The 12878-nt window shown below is 39.0% G+C and overlaps 4 protein-coding genes across 9 annotated transcripts in view; 3 read left to right on the forward strand and 1 right to left on the reverse strand.

The window, feature by feature from the left end:
• The window catches only part of LOC108891221 (COP9 signalosome complex subunit 4), a 30781-nt gene extending 22366 nt beyond the window's left edge, over nt 1–8415 (reverse strand). The window contains exons 1-10 of one of the 2 annotated variants that reach the window (XM_051073083.1): nt 8250–8415; nt 7110–7189; nt 6849–7000; nt 6626–6729; nt 6386–6539; nt 6073–6223; nt 5811–5981; nt 4565–4680; nt 4340–4424; nt 3749–3910 (exon numbers count right to left, since the gene is read on the reverse strand). In XM_051073083.1, the coding sequence (XP_050929040.1) occupies nt 3777–3910; nt 4340–4424; nt 4565–4680; nt 5811–5981; nt 6073–6223; nt 6386–6539; nt 6626–6729; nt 6849–7000; nt 7110–7189; nt 8250–8323 (1221 nt within the window). In that variant the 5' untranslated portion in view covers nt 8324–8415 and the 3' untranslated portion in view covers nt 3749–3776. Of the gene's footprint in view, nt 1–3573; nt 3911–4339; nt 4425–4564; nt 4681–5810; nt 5982–6072; nt 6224–6385; nt 6540–6625; nt 6730–6848; nt 7001–7109; nt 7190–8249 lie in introns of those variants that run through there. The other variant, XM_018688329.2, reaches the window with a different exon arrangement.
• Nucleotides 1–12878, forward strand: part of LOC108873982 (placenta-specific gene 8 protein-like) — a 72120-nt gene that overhangs the window by 26816 nt on the left and 32426 nt on the right. The window contains exon 5 of the transcript XR_007813893.1: nt 1067–1458. The gene's annotated coding sequence lies outside the window, so the exon portion shown is untranslated. The remainder of the gene's footprint in view (nt 1–1066; nt 1459–12878) is intronic.
• Nucleotides 1–12878, forward strand: part of LOC108895484 (placenta-specific gene 8 protein) — a 46111-nt gene that overhangs the window by 807 nt on the left and 32426 nt on the right. Inside the window, exon 4 of one of the 2 annotated variants that reach the window (XM_051073085.1) lies at nt 818–926. The exons of the other annotated variant lie outside the window; for it this stretch is intronic. Within the exon in view, the coding sequence (XP_050929042.1) occupies nt 818–922 (105 nt within the window). The 3' untranslated portion in view covers nt 923–926. The remainder of the gene's footprint in view (nt 1–817; nt 927–12878) is intronic. 2 annotated transcript variants of the gene reach the window in all.
• The window catches only part of lin54 (lin-54 DREAM MuvB core complex component), a 58628-nt gene continuing 55476 nt past the window's right edge, over nt 9727–12878 (forward strand). For all 4 annotated transcript variants that reach the window (XR_007813892.1, XR_007813891.1, XM_051073081.1 and 1 more), the window contains exon 1: nt 9727–9840. The gene's annotated coding sequence lies outside the window, so the exon portion shown is untranslated. The remainder of the gene's footprint in view (nt 9841–12878) is intronic.

Genomic DNA, 12878 nt, shown 5'->3' on the forward strand with positions numbered 1-12878 from the left:
AAAAGTGCTCATTCTACAGTGATGTGAGTGATATATTATTATATCTGACATTATTTTTTAAAACTGATGGATCAATGTGTAAGTAGCATTTTACTGTTGAAGTTTACATTCTGCATTTTTCTCCAGTCCAGTTTGTGAAATAATGGAGAGTTTTACCTCTGAAACAGGGTGAAATGTTCAATTTTTAAAGGATAGGTTCGCAATTTTTAAAACATAGTCAGGTATCAAACAGGTCCCGTTCATACCGGTTGTTAAAAGACTCCTCCTCTATAAAGCTTTTAGAGAAAAGGAGAAAAAAATAAGTATAGTTTTGGGTAGATGTATTTTTTCTGCCATGCTGGTGGCATGTCTCTGTGGATAGCAATGTCAGTCTGTTTGTCTGCCAGTCCACCATTTTGGTCTACTATCTCAACAACTATCGAATGAATTGGTATGAAATTTTGTACAGACATTCATAGTCCACTGAGGATGATGGTGCTCTCCTGATTAGCACTATAATCAGGTCAAAGATGCCTTGTCCTTGTTCCCTACCACCAATAATCTTGCAACCCACTGATTCTTGTCAGAATTTCCTGTGGAGATCCCCAACCCCAAGGCTGGGACACACCTGTGTACATAATGATAAAGTTGGGTTCAAAATCTTGAGTGCCATTGTTGCGTTTGGCAAACAAAGTAATTCTGATAAAGATTATTGCCATCAACCCCACCAAATCCAACAGAAACTCTTACATTCTACTGGAAAAAAAAACAGTGATTCAGTTTGGATTACACTGGGGCTGCAAACTAAGACCTCTGACTAAGATCTCTGTGTTTGTAGGGTTCACTGTGCAATGACTTTATGGTGGTCATGTGCTGTCCCGTCTGTGCTACCTGCCAACTAAAGAGAGATATTGACCGCAGGAAGGAGCAAGGCATTTTCTGAAAGGGTAAGAACCTTGTAATGGCTCTGAAACACATACACACGCACATATACATATATACCACCATGAATACCTGTTGTGTTATCTTTAAGTTTATGGAGCTGTTGAAACCATGGAAAATCATTTGTTTATTTTATGCCCTCTAGATACTGCTGTGGCGCCAGAGAGGTTGTAAATCTGCCAGACTTCTGTGCTGTTGAAGAATTTAAAGATACAGCCCATTCTCTTCCTGATTCATTCAATTGTTGATTAAATGGTGTAATGCCTATTATAACCTTTAATGGGAAATGATCGTTGAAATGTTTCTTTTTCTGTATTTTCGACAATCCTCTGATGAAAACAACTTTCAAATCTTTCAGCCAGTTAAACATTAAGAGGCTGGGGTGCACCTTTACAGTGGGGAACAGTATCATGATTTATTGTTACCATAAAATGCAATTTTAACTATGATGTCCTTAGCAGTTGGCTAAAAGTGGGGAAACCTAAACTGCACAGCACTGCCATTAGTTTGACTGCAGACAGGAACACAGCATGTATAGTTTTTTTTTTCCATTAGTAACATCAGTCTGAAGCTTGATTACAGGTATATCTTATGTGTTCAAACTATACATGAATAACATTGCCTTCAGCAATCACCTTAGGGGTGGAATGTGTATTAAGTGGACCCTGATGATCTTCTGATCTGGATACTAAATGAGTATAATGTTTTTAAAGGTGTACCTTAATAAAAAAAATAACTTGTAACTTCAAATAGTGCAGGCGGTCCATTGTTTTCTTCCCCTACTTGACTGTGGCTACTCCAGCATTATGGATTACTGTTTTATAAAACCTGCTTTTAGTTTAGTTTTCTTTTTTCACTGAGACCAATCTTACTATTAAAAACAGTAGCAGCATGGCTCTGAGGTGACTAATTGTTGTTTAGTCTATAAAATGTCTAGAAATTGAGAAAAATGTCCATCCCTGTTTCTCTGAGGTGATGCTTCAGATTACTGATTCTGTTCAAACAACACTCTAAAACTCAAGAGATATTCAGTTTACAATAACATGAAACAGACAAGAGCAACACAAGACTGATTGTTGCAGCTCTGCTCTAGGGAGGGAAATGTCGGTCTGTTATCTCTACAATATCTCAACAACTATTAGATGGATTGGCACAAAATTCTGTATAGATAATCATGATCCCTAGAGGACAAACCTGACTGACTTGGGTGATCCACTTATGTTTCATCTAGCAGCACCAGCAAGTCAAAGTTTACCCTGTGAAATATCTCAGCATCTACTTGCTGGATTGGCACCAAATTGATGGTTCCCAGACGATGAATCTTACTGACCATGGTGATCCTCTTACTTTTCCTCTAGTGCCATCAACTGAAATATTTAATTAATCCAAAGATTTGGTTGATGACCAAATACCTGAAAACTAACAATATTTCCATCAGCTTCAGCTGTATTTTGTGCATAATGCTAATTAGCAAGTGCTAACACAATAAACCAAATGGTAACATTAAACTTACTAAACATTAACATCTTAACATTTTTATTATCATTCTTATTACTTTATTTCCCTTTAAGACAGAGGTTCCCAAAACCTAATAAAAAAGTCATCTGACTTGAGGGTTCTGTCATTATGCAGCTTAACACATGTCCACAAATCTGCTTTGCTTTTGGTCCTCATTATGTCCTGCTTTCCAAGTAAGTGAATTTTTACAAACTAAGAATCTTGGAGCATAGCTACTGTAACTACCATATTCTTTATCAAATGAACAAAGCCTGAATTACAAAAAGGTAAAATTCTAACTTAGACTTTGTTTGATATTCTTCTTATACTGTACAGATAATTACAGCCTACCAGGTGCAAGGGTAAGAGTTTTTTTAAACTGAATTTATCAGAAAAGTTGTGTATTATATGCACATATAAAACACACATTTTTCAGCATGAATCACTTCAGCCCAGATGTCAGAACAATTGTTGGGTCTCTGTTTATATTAGAAAGAGCAGGGTCTGTACGTGTGAAAAGTGCCCCAAGATAACTTCTGCTGTGAATTCCTGCTATATAAATAATATTGACTTGACTCTATGTATGGAGTTCTGTATCTGTCTCAGTGGAAAATTTAGAGATACCTAAGCTCTCCAACTACTTTAATTTACATGAATATTTTCCATCTCTATCATCCAGTGCTCTCTCAGGGCGAGAAGAACAAACATCCTGGTAGCTAAAAGAGGATGTTGATAGGAAAGCTGCTGTAAAACAAACCAGTGAATAGCCACTGAAGCAGAAAATAAACTTAAATGACATGACCAGGACGGTGAACAATTTCTCTCGGCTTTGAATTTATTTCTCTTTGCTGAAATTACATTAGGGTGGACCAGGAGATGTGCAAGACACAACAAATCAAGAGCTACTTGACAGATATTGCTGTTTCATTTGTAAAGTTTGTTAAGTTAAAAACACGAGAATGTGTTTGAACGCAAAAGCTTAAATAGACCGATTGTTCGCATCTTTTCACTTCTTTTTGACCCAATGACATGACAAGACAACTATCTGAAGAATCATAACCAAGGTCACACCCAGAGGTTACACAATACCTCTCCTGTGATTACATCTATGCCAGACAGATCTGAAATATTGAGAAATGTTGAATTGTTATTCCCATGGCCAAAGTAATAAAACAGTGCTCACTGAGAATTTACCAAAAAGAGAAACATCTCAAATGAGTGATGGTGATACCAGAGGGTTCTAAGTGGGTGCTTCCATTACCGTGACTCAAGTGGTGATGTTGTTGAACAGGAAGACAAAACTTGCTGAGGGAGCCATTTAGGGGATTTTTTTTTTTTTTTTTTTTGGGTGGGGATGTTTACTGGGTCATCTGGGTTTCCATAGCTTGAGCGGCCCACTCTGGAGCAGCCTGACGGATCTTTTCTAGGAGGTTGTTGACTTGGAAACACAGAGACTGGATCTGTTTGTCCCAGGTAGGAAGGGGTTCACGAGCTGCATGAGATAAAAAGGAATGATTAAGGGAGAGGAAATCAAACACATTTCTGTATGTTCAAACTCTGTATGTGACTTATCTGTCACAGCACTGCCCCTTTCAATAACCTAGGAATGTGCTTTATGGTGTTTCATTCACTCCTGTGTGAAGAGGCTGCCCCCTATTGGCTGCAGATATGACGTAACTGTAATGAATCCCAGACTACTTATAACACTGAACACCAAGTTTGTGCAAGTCTGATTGATATTCATGACAGTTTGGTGGAGCTGAACTAAACAATAAGATCTACAAAGAATTTCCCTTCATGGACAGTACTGTCTAACATCTGTGAAATGTTGCATTTGTGTTGAAATTTAATGAACGGTAATTGTCAATGCCAAGTTCTGTTTTACATGCAATGTAAAAACACACTGGCTGTCATTACTTACTCTCAAAGTGTACAATTCCATCTATTTGGTCAATGAAGCCATTCATGCGTCCTTCAGTGATCATCTGGGATGCAATCTTCTCAGCCTACAGACAAAAAACAGAAACTAGGATCTCTATGTACAACATGGAAAACAAACAGCGACACAAATTATACTTGTAAAGTAAAAAAGACAAAACTAGTTTGGATTCAGTTTGTTAATTTCTTTATCTAATCCATGTCTCACCTTTGCTGGAGGGATTTCCAACAGTGCTCCTAGTTCTTCAAAAGTGATGTTGTTGTAGAGTTTACTCGCAGACAGGAGGTTGTGTTCAATCACAGCTCTGTCAAGGATGCTGGAGCCTGAGACAGAAGAATGTGAGAGAAAGAGAGCATCTTTAAAACAACAGTCAATCTTTTGTTACAATATTCTTGTGCGTGGTCAAAAGTTTGTACTGAGGATCATGCAAATTATCTTTTAAATGTGGTTCATCATGTATGCTACCGCATTTATTCAAGTCTTTCCAATTGCCAATTTTTCCAGTCTTGCACACATGAGAGTGTTAGCAAATCTAAAATGAAGGCAGTCACTCTATACTGGCCATAAAAGGGAGGGGTCAGTAAACTCTAATTGCACTTTGGCAAATGCACTGTTATTGAGACACCATTTACTTTACAGCAAGGCTGAACTCCTTATCAACTGTGTCAATTTCTCCCACACCTTCCAGCTGATGTGGGACTGACACTAATGTCTGCTGTATATCTCTCTCCACTGGTCATCTTCCACCATTCGCAGGGCATTGAGTTTGAAGATTCTAAAACACCCAATTTTCCCCAAAATTCCCATTATTAATTCTGACTCCATAAATGATTAGAGTTACGTATGCACAAATAGTTTTCAATTCACCACTGTAAATAGCATCTACTACTTATGCTAGTTGTGACTATTTCAACATGAATACATTTAGATTTTCCTTTCTGTGCTTCTCTGTCAATGTGTGTCAATATTAGCTAATGTCTTAATAAAGCAAATGTCTCAGGTTAATTGTGACCTCAAAATCTCTGAAAGGTGTGGAGAAGAGGAGCCTGTATGGCTACATGCTCACACAAGGTGAATGGTGGGTTTTGATCTTTGGCTTCAACCTTGCTAAGCCTCATTTATTGTCCCCACAATATATCCTCTTGCCTGCTACTGATCTAGAATGTCATATAACTGATTGTGCTGCTTTACAAAAGTCTTTTCTCACATATGTCTCCATTTACTTGTTTTAAAGGGTTTAAAAGTTGTCTGCTCCCAGCACATGTCACAAGCTAAAAAATCTGAGAATGTAGTTTAGGGTTGGTTTCAGGACAGTAACATGGCTAATTATCGGCCTGTGATGGCATAGATAACAACTTGGTGACCAGCCAAAAAGGTATTAACCATCACTAGTTGGACACAGATGGTGACCAAAAACTTATCAAGCTGAGTGAAGCCAATTATCAACCCTCACCATCCGCTGTGGTGGCCTTCTGGTGAGGCATCAGCATGGCCGCAAACTCCTGCAGCTGGTTCCCTCTGATGATCCGGTCCAGATACATTTTCTCCAGAATGCCGTAGGCAGCCAGCTGCTGACAGCGCTCATCCTTAAAGAGGGTGGCCAACATGCGGGAACGCTGCTGGCCTAAAACAAAGGACATACCATATTTCTGTGAAGCTTATCGTTTAACTTATTGTTAAAAACATGAACCTGAACACATTAGTCTTGGTGGTACCTGCAGAGGCCAGTATGGTACAGTTAAGGGCATGTTTCAGTGCTTCCAGTCGCTCAGTCTCATGTACAATAGACTTATAAGACAGCTCGTTGTATCTCTGTGCAGCTTCAATGAACTTCCTCCTGAAGTCTAGGACTCTTGCATAGCACACCTAAGAAGGAAAACATCACGAAACACTTAACAAAACAAGTACAGGGACTATTTACTGAAAGGGTCCCATAATGTTTAATCAGAATACTTGATTACAATTGTAAGCAGCCGCAGCAGCAACACATACAGTGTGTGGACATGAATTTATTGAGGGATTGTGTACCTTATAGTGAATCTGTAGCTGTTCATTAGAGGACTCATTCTGGAGCAATGAGGCTCTGTTGATGTAGGCCTCTGCCTGCACTGGATCATCATCCTCTAAGTAGAGACGGGCAATTTTCAGGTATGTATCCAACTTATAGTCAACATTGTATTGCCTAAGGAGACACAAAAGATATTTAAAGACATGGGATTATCAAAAACACTGAAGATGACGGACTGAATCTGCCAGTGGTTGACTTACTTCTGTCCTGTTTCCAGGGGAATACCAACTAAAACCTGGGCGGCATTCCTCCAGTCTCCCTCTTTCTCATAAATGGTTGCTAAGTGCTGTCTTATGGAAGCTACCTGAGGACATGTAGAACATGATTTAATTATACATTTAAATAACTACTCTGACGTTTAACTAACTGAATGATCAGGCAACAAATTCTCTTGGGGCTAGGAGAAAGTGTCGGGGCATTTACCTGCTCCTCAAAGGAGATGACCCTCGGCTGAATCTTTTCCAAGGTGAAGTGATACACTGCTTTAGCTGTGGCATCAGGCAGGTTGGGCAGATGTGTGCAGAAATCAGTCAGCAGTTGTCTTGAGATTACAAGGCTGACATTTTCATTTACCACTGTAACAGTCAAAGACAGAAATGTCACAATAATGCATCCCATTTACATCTAAATGTACTGAGCATGCAAAAAATACTGATCACATAAAAGAGCATAAGCACAGCATACTTGCTTCAACAAAAGCCTTCAAGGATTCCAGCTGATCTGCATCTGTAAAGTGTATGGCCTTCTCCAAAATTTGTCGATACCTACAAAAGAGTTTACACATTAAAAACATTTTCAACTGATAAATGGCAGACAACTGTAACATCTTTGCTCCCAAATGGTCTCAGTATTGTAAGGAAGTAAATTTGCTGTTGACTCCTAGCCACAGTTCTAATCTATATGTCCACTCCAAGATAAAGCAGCAGTCACATAGATGTCTAAATGTTTACAGGAGGGAACTTGTTCAGTCTGTGTGTTGTGGACAGTAACTGGTGGAGGAAACTGAGCTCCCAAGAAAAAACAGTCAAGTCAAAAACAAACAATCAATATGATCAATATGGACATTACGGTATCGTTCAACATATATGAATAGGAATATCACTTTTATCATCATATGTAAGAAGTGTGAAGCGTAGAAGAAAGCTGATGCTACTCTAGGGTATTCCTATCCCAGTAAGAGCTCAGACTGAACAGTGTTGAATGCAGATGTAAAATATAAGATGAGGGCCCTTGCTGCAGATGTAAGTTTGAGTAAATACATCTCTATTAGGTGTACAGCTTCATCCTCAGGTCGTTTGTCATTTCTCCATCATAGTCGGCCACCTACGCCCCCTGACCCAGCACCGTAAAATATAGCTGCAGCACATGCCTGATAACATGTACAGTGTCCCTGACAGTTTGCATTTACCACTAGCAAATTTCTAGCCAAATACCGCTTTGAGTATAAGCTTATTAACGGGGAGTATAGCTACTAGCCTAAGTTCAGACTCTTATGATGCTATGCTGTCTTTAGCATTAACTGTGTAGCTAGAAAATAACAGCTTTTATATACTAATGTAATAAAATGCAACAGCAACGTTAAATAGTAGACAGGACGTTTATATGTGGTGTTACATCTTACGGACAGTTACGGTTTGATGCCGTTAATCTAACGTAAGCCTATCTGTGTGGCTAATGTAGCTAGGTGGCATGCTAACGTTAGCTTAGCTTAGTCTAACACAGCTATCTCACTGCTACCTACTGTAGGGTTAAAATGTCCACATTTAAATAAGCGTATGGCTGTTGTTAACACGTAATATATTCTTTTATCGCTGGTACACATACTTCGCAGCGAGATCTTTATGAGAGCCACTTGAATTCATCAGCTGTGCAAGCTCCTGCCTCACTTCGGTCGCCATTGTCGCCTGCGAAGCGTCAACAACGACGGTTTCCTCTGCCAAGAGGGGAACGAGCCTTCCGGCCGGTCTGTGTCCCAGAGAGCGCGGAGCTCCGTTGGTCCTCCAACCGGGAGACCCTGGCTGCAGCAAACGCAACCGTGTCAACCGTACACAGGAAGACGAATTACTTGCCCCTCTTTTTTTTTCACAGGTGTTAATGAACAAATGAAAGCATAACAATCAAGAAGAACCACAACACAAAAAATACAGAGAAATAACGTAAAAAAGTAAATAATACTAAGTAATCCATGACAATTATTTAAACGTTTATTAATACAATTATCAGAAGAGGTTGTTAAGTCAAGTCGAATTAAAGAAACAAATTAAGTTATTAAAAACATATCAAGTTTTTTCTTTATGGAAGTTTTGACAAAACAAAAATCCTTAAAGAAAACAGAAAATAAAGGTTTGCTGTGCATATATGAATATAATATTTGTACCAAAAACAAACAAAAAACAAAAAACATTTACAATAACCTTTTTTCCTGACTTTCCTGTCATCTCTGGTTCATTTTTGATCTGTCTTTGCAATAATCTTAGTTAACATGTTTTTGTTTATTTGAATCTTTTATTAAAAAATATATATAAAGAAATTGAGCCTTCATTTTGTCACGTCGTATTAACCCCCTCAGGGGTCCCAGGGTAAAAATTTGTTGGTTGGGCTCCAGTATGGTTGCAAAATGGGAGGGGTTACTTGTTCAAGAAGTATTTTCCACATTCTGTATTTCTATTTCAGTTTTTTCTTTAAATTATATATTTAATGTTACTTAACACAGGCCACACAGGACTCTCAGAGATAATGTAACAACCCCATTGGTTTGTACTATGATCACCAATTTTAATCATTTCAAATTAGTTCCTGAGAAATCATATCTTGTCTGTTATTTTGGCATGGTGAGCGGGTCTAAATACTACAATAACCATGAGCATTATGCACTGTTGCTATGGTGAGGAGGCCAGTCACATGCAAGTTCAGTATCAGGCAAGTTAATCATTTCAGGCAAATCAATATTTAATATCTATTATCTTCATTGTCAGGTTTATCAATAATTAAAGATCATCCGTAGTTATGGTTGTACCTTTTTGATAGTCATGATCACTGGTACAGTAACTCAGATTATTTACCTAAGTAAGTACCAGTGCAACGATGTAAAACATTCAATTACAAGTAAAGGGCACACATTTAAAGTCCTACTTCAGTAAAAAATAAGTAGGAACAGCAAAGTGTCAAAAGTAAAATTTTTATTTATATGACAGCATCCTTATAATTATTATTATTTACAGGCTTATGCTAGTAACATTGTTGGAGAAGTTTTCCTGCACCTTTAAATAATACGTAGCGGTTGACGTAGGCTTTGGAGGGCGTGGCCGGCCTGTGTACTGTCAGGGAGGAATGGCGCTCGGCGCGGTATTTTGAACAATCGCCTTTTCCTTTCCTCGTTTTATCTGGAAACGTTGCCTAGCGTAAAAAACCACTGGTAAGTTCGACTATCTGCTGTCCCACTCTGGAGTTCACCGCCACACTGTATTCTGTAGAAAGCCACACACTTGAGAATGTGTTAAAATGTTGAGGTATAATGTTGTAGCTAGCTAGCTCGGGTTAGCAAGCTCAGCAAGTTTGCTAGTACAGTTGTCCTGCCCGCTGGGCTGCTGGCTTGATGAGGCTCATGATGATGATAATGATGATGGTGAAGCTAAGGTTAGACACCAGTGCAGAAGACAGGGGCCAGGATATTCCCTGCAGCTGATTGTCTACAATATTCTGTGCGCTGAGACAAAGTTTGGTGTGCACCAACACATAAGTGAATAACATGAACTGTCTGTTCTTTGCAAATGAAAGTAAAAGCTAAGTTAGCTGAACACTGACAGTTGTTTTGATTAGACTACTGCACGATAAACGCTGCATGTATATGTGTGTTTGTATGTGTGCGTGCGTGCGTTTGCGCGCTGTCAAAAATTGTAACAGCACAAGTCAGCAGTTACCGTCGCTGTTAGCTGTTTCCATGTTACTTAGCTCCGAACTTGTTATTGTATCAGACGGTTTTCTGGTTTAGAAACGGGTCTTGTATCTTACCTGAGTCAAACATTAGACTTTCACGACGTTCACTAACTAAAATTTGTCATTTATAACTGGTTAGGCCACGCTAACTTGAACCACAGCCCAAAACACAGACTAAATATGCCGCTAGGTAAATCTAAAGGTGCAATTGTATTACGTGATGCATTAAATGTTATGATCCGGCTGAATATCTGAAGTGACAGGAGGAATTATTGAAAGCTAGCATTGTTTACATTGTCAGAGTTTGTTACTTGCTTGTAGCCTACAGTTATCAGCAACTATTATCTTCAGTTGCCATGCAACTGCTCTGTTTTGCGGGTAAGTGACTTAGCTTAATGTAAATAACACTAAAACGCAGTACCTCATCCTTTATAGCTCAGTGTTAGCTGTGGAGCTAACTGAGCTGATGACGAGGTAAAAATGGCGGATCTTTCGAAATCCAACCCCGGCCTGAAATAGTAACGCAGCCAGCAAACAGCTTGTCGCTTTTTCCTCACTCTTTGCCCAACCGGGATCACTTGTGGGGGTGTTTTTGCATGATTGAGTGCAGCCCAGCACAGTTTCTGTTGGTCGCTTTCAACTGGGGACGTGAAAACAATGAGAGCAGTTAGCTGTGTGTGTGTCTGTGTGGTATGGGGTGGGTAGGGTTCATATGTGCGTTTCGGTGGATTAATGTTGAGTGGAGTGCAGCAGGACAAAGATACGCCTGAGATGATCGGTGCGGCCTAGCTAACCCAGCATCAGCTGTCAGCCTCTGTCAAAATTACTTGAACTCAAATGTGACTCGTGCACACCTCCGTATTGATTAAATCTCACGTGATTACTGAAAACTAATTTACAGGTATCAGACCAAGCATTCTTGCTGAGAATACGGCTAACTCGTTAGCTTGTTTGTTTATTTTTCTTGTAAAGCCTTTGGAAGCGGACTGCATTCATACCCAAATATGTATGTTTATTAATCTTATAGAATTTACTAATCTTATCAAATGGAACAAATACAAAAAAAGAAAATTTTGTTTATTATTATTAAATGCATCGAGTATATGTAAAATAATCAACATACTTTATTACATACACCTGTACATTGCAGTTCAATACAGCTGTTCTGCCATAAAGCCTACTTTTATGATGCTTACAATGTTCTGGCTGTTTGACACTGTCATCGAAACATTAGCTAAATTATATGTTTCAGCACTGAGATGCCAGGCTGACATATAAGCCCACATCTGTGTATATGCCAGCAAACAAGAAATTAAAACAAGAAAAACAAGAAATTAAAGATCAGCATTAAAAAAAATTAACATACGTGAAAAAGTTTGCTGTTTTCTTACAGTTGCATCAACTAATGTACAGGGCAGGACATTTTGCAGCTGAAAAATAAATTTTTAGTATCACTCTGTAGTGGGCAAACCATAGAATGGGGAGAAAACAAATGTGTTTTAAAAAATGTCTTTGGCATTTCTGTTTTAAGAAAATTAATACTGGCTGATACTGATACAAATTTTTTAAAACCCTCAAATATTAATATTGGTATCAGTCTCACAAAATCTGTACAAGTTTAGCTGTAGGGGTCTGAGGTTGTAATGGTAGTATACTTTATTGCATTATATTGAGACCTGTTTCTAATATTCCACTTCATACATACAAAAAATTGAAAACACCCCTCAGTGTACAGTAGTCCTGTACAACACTTACACCTCTGACTTACATAATAAACATGTAATAGAACTGACATGATTCCAACAGTGTCACCAAAAACTGCTTTTGTATTGAGTTGTATTAATTGTGCAATGGTCTGATGCATCAAAATCCAGAAACATATTTAATACATAAATATATTTCTACATTTTACCCTCACAATAAAAACTAACTGTGTTTCTCTTTCAGGATTAACAGAAAGCTGAGACTTTGCAAGCATGGATGTGGTGTCACCAGAGCTCAACAGCCTCCTTCCTGATGAGATCATGGATACTGAGGCCATAGAGAGATGTCCCTCAACCCCAACCTGTCGCCACCACGGTCCAGTCAGAGCCCAGCGATGATACATCAGTCCCGATGGAAACAGATACGCCAATGGTTTCAGAAAGTTTGAGCCTGTGTTCAGATGCTGCTTCAACAGAACACACTCAGGATCTGACTACCTCTACAGCCACAGACTCTACACTCTGCATCAGCTCTGGAAGTCAGATTCCTATCTCAATTTCCAGTTCGTCATCACCCCTTCTTACCCTCAAACCAGCTCTGGCTACTTCCACAGCCACAACCAAAACTACAGATAGTGTAACTGGGACAAGTGTCTCTACAAGTGGGTTACAGAAGCTCACGGCTCCGTTCACCATCTCTCCTGCAAACCACCAGATCATTCTGAACAAGGTGGCCTCATCTCAAGCCACAGAAGCAGCAAAGTCTGTGGGTACACAGCCCCAGGTCATCAAGCAGGAAGGACAAAAACTCTTG

Source organism: Lates calcarifer, linkage group LG9 (assembly GCF_001640805.2).
Source record: "Lates calcarifer isolate ASB-BC8 linkage group LG9, TLL_Latcal_v3, whole genome shotgun sequence".
Lineage (NCBI taxonomy): Eukaryota > Metazoa > Chordata > Actinopteri > Centropomidae > Lates > Lates calcarifer.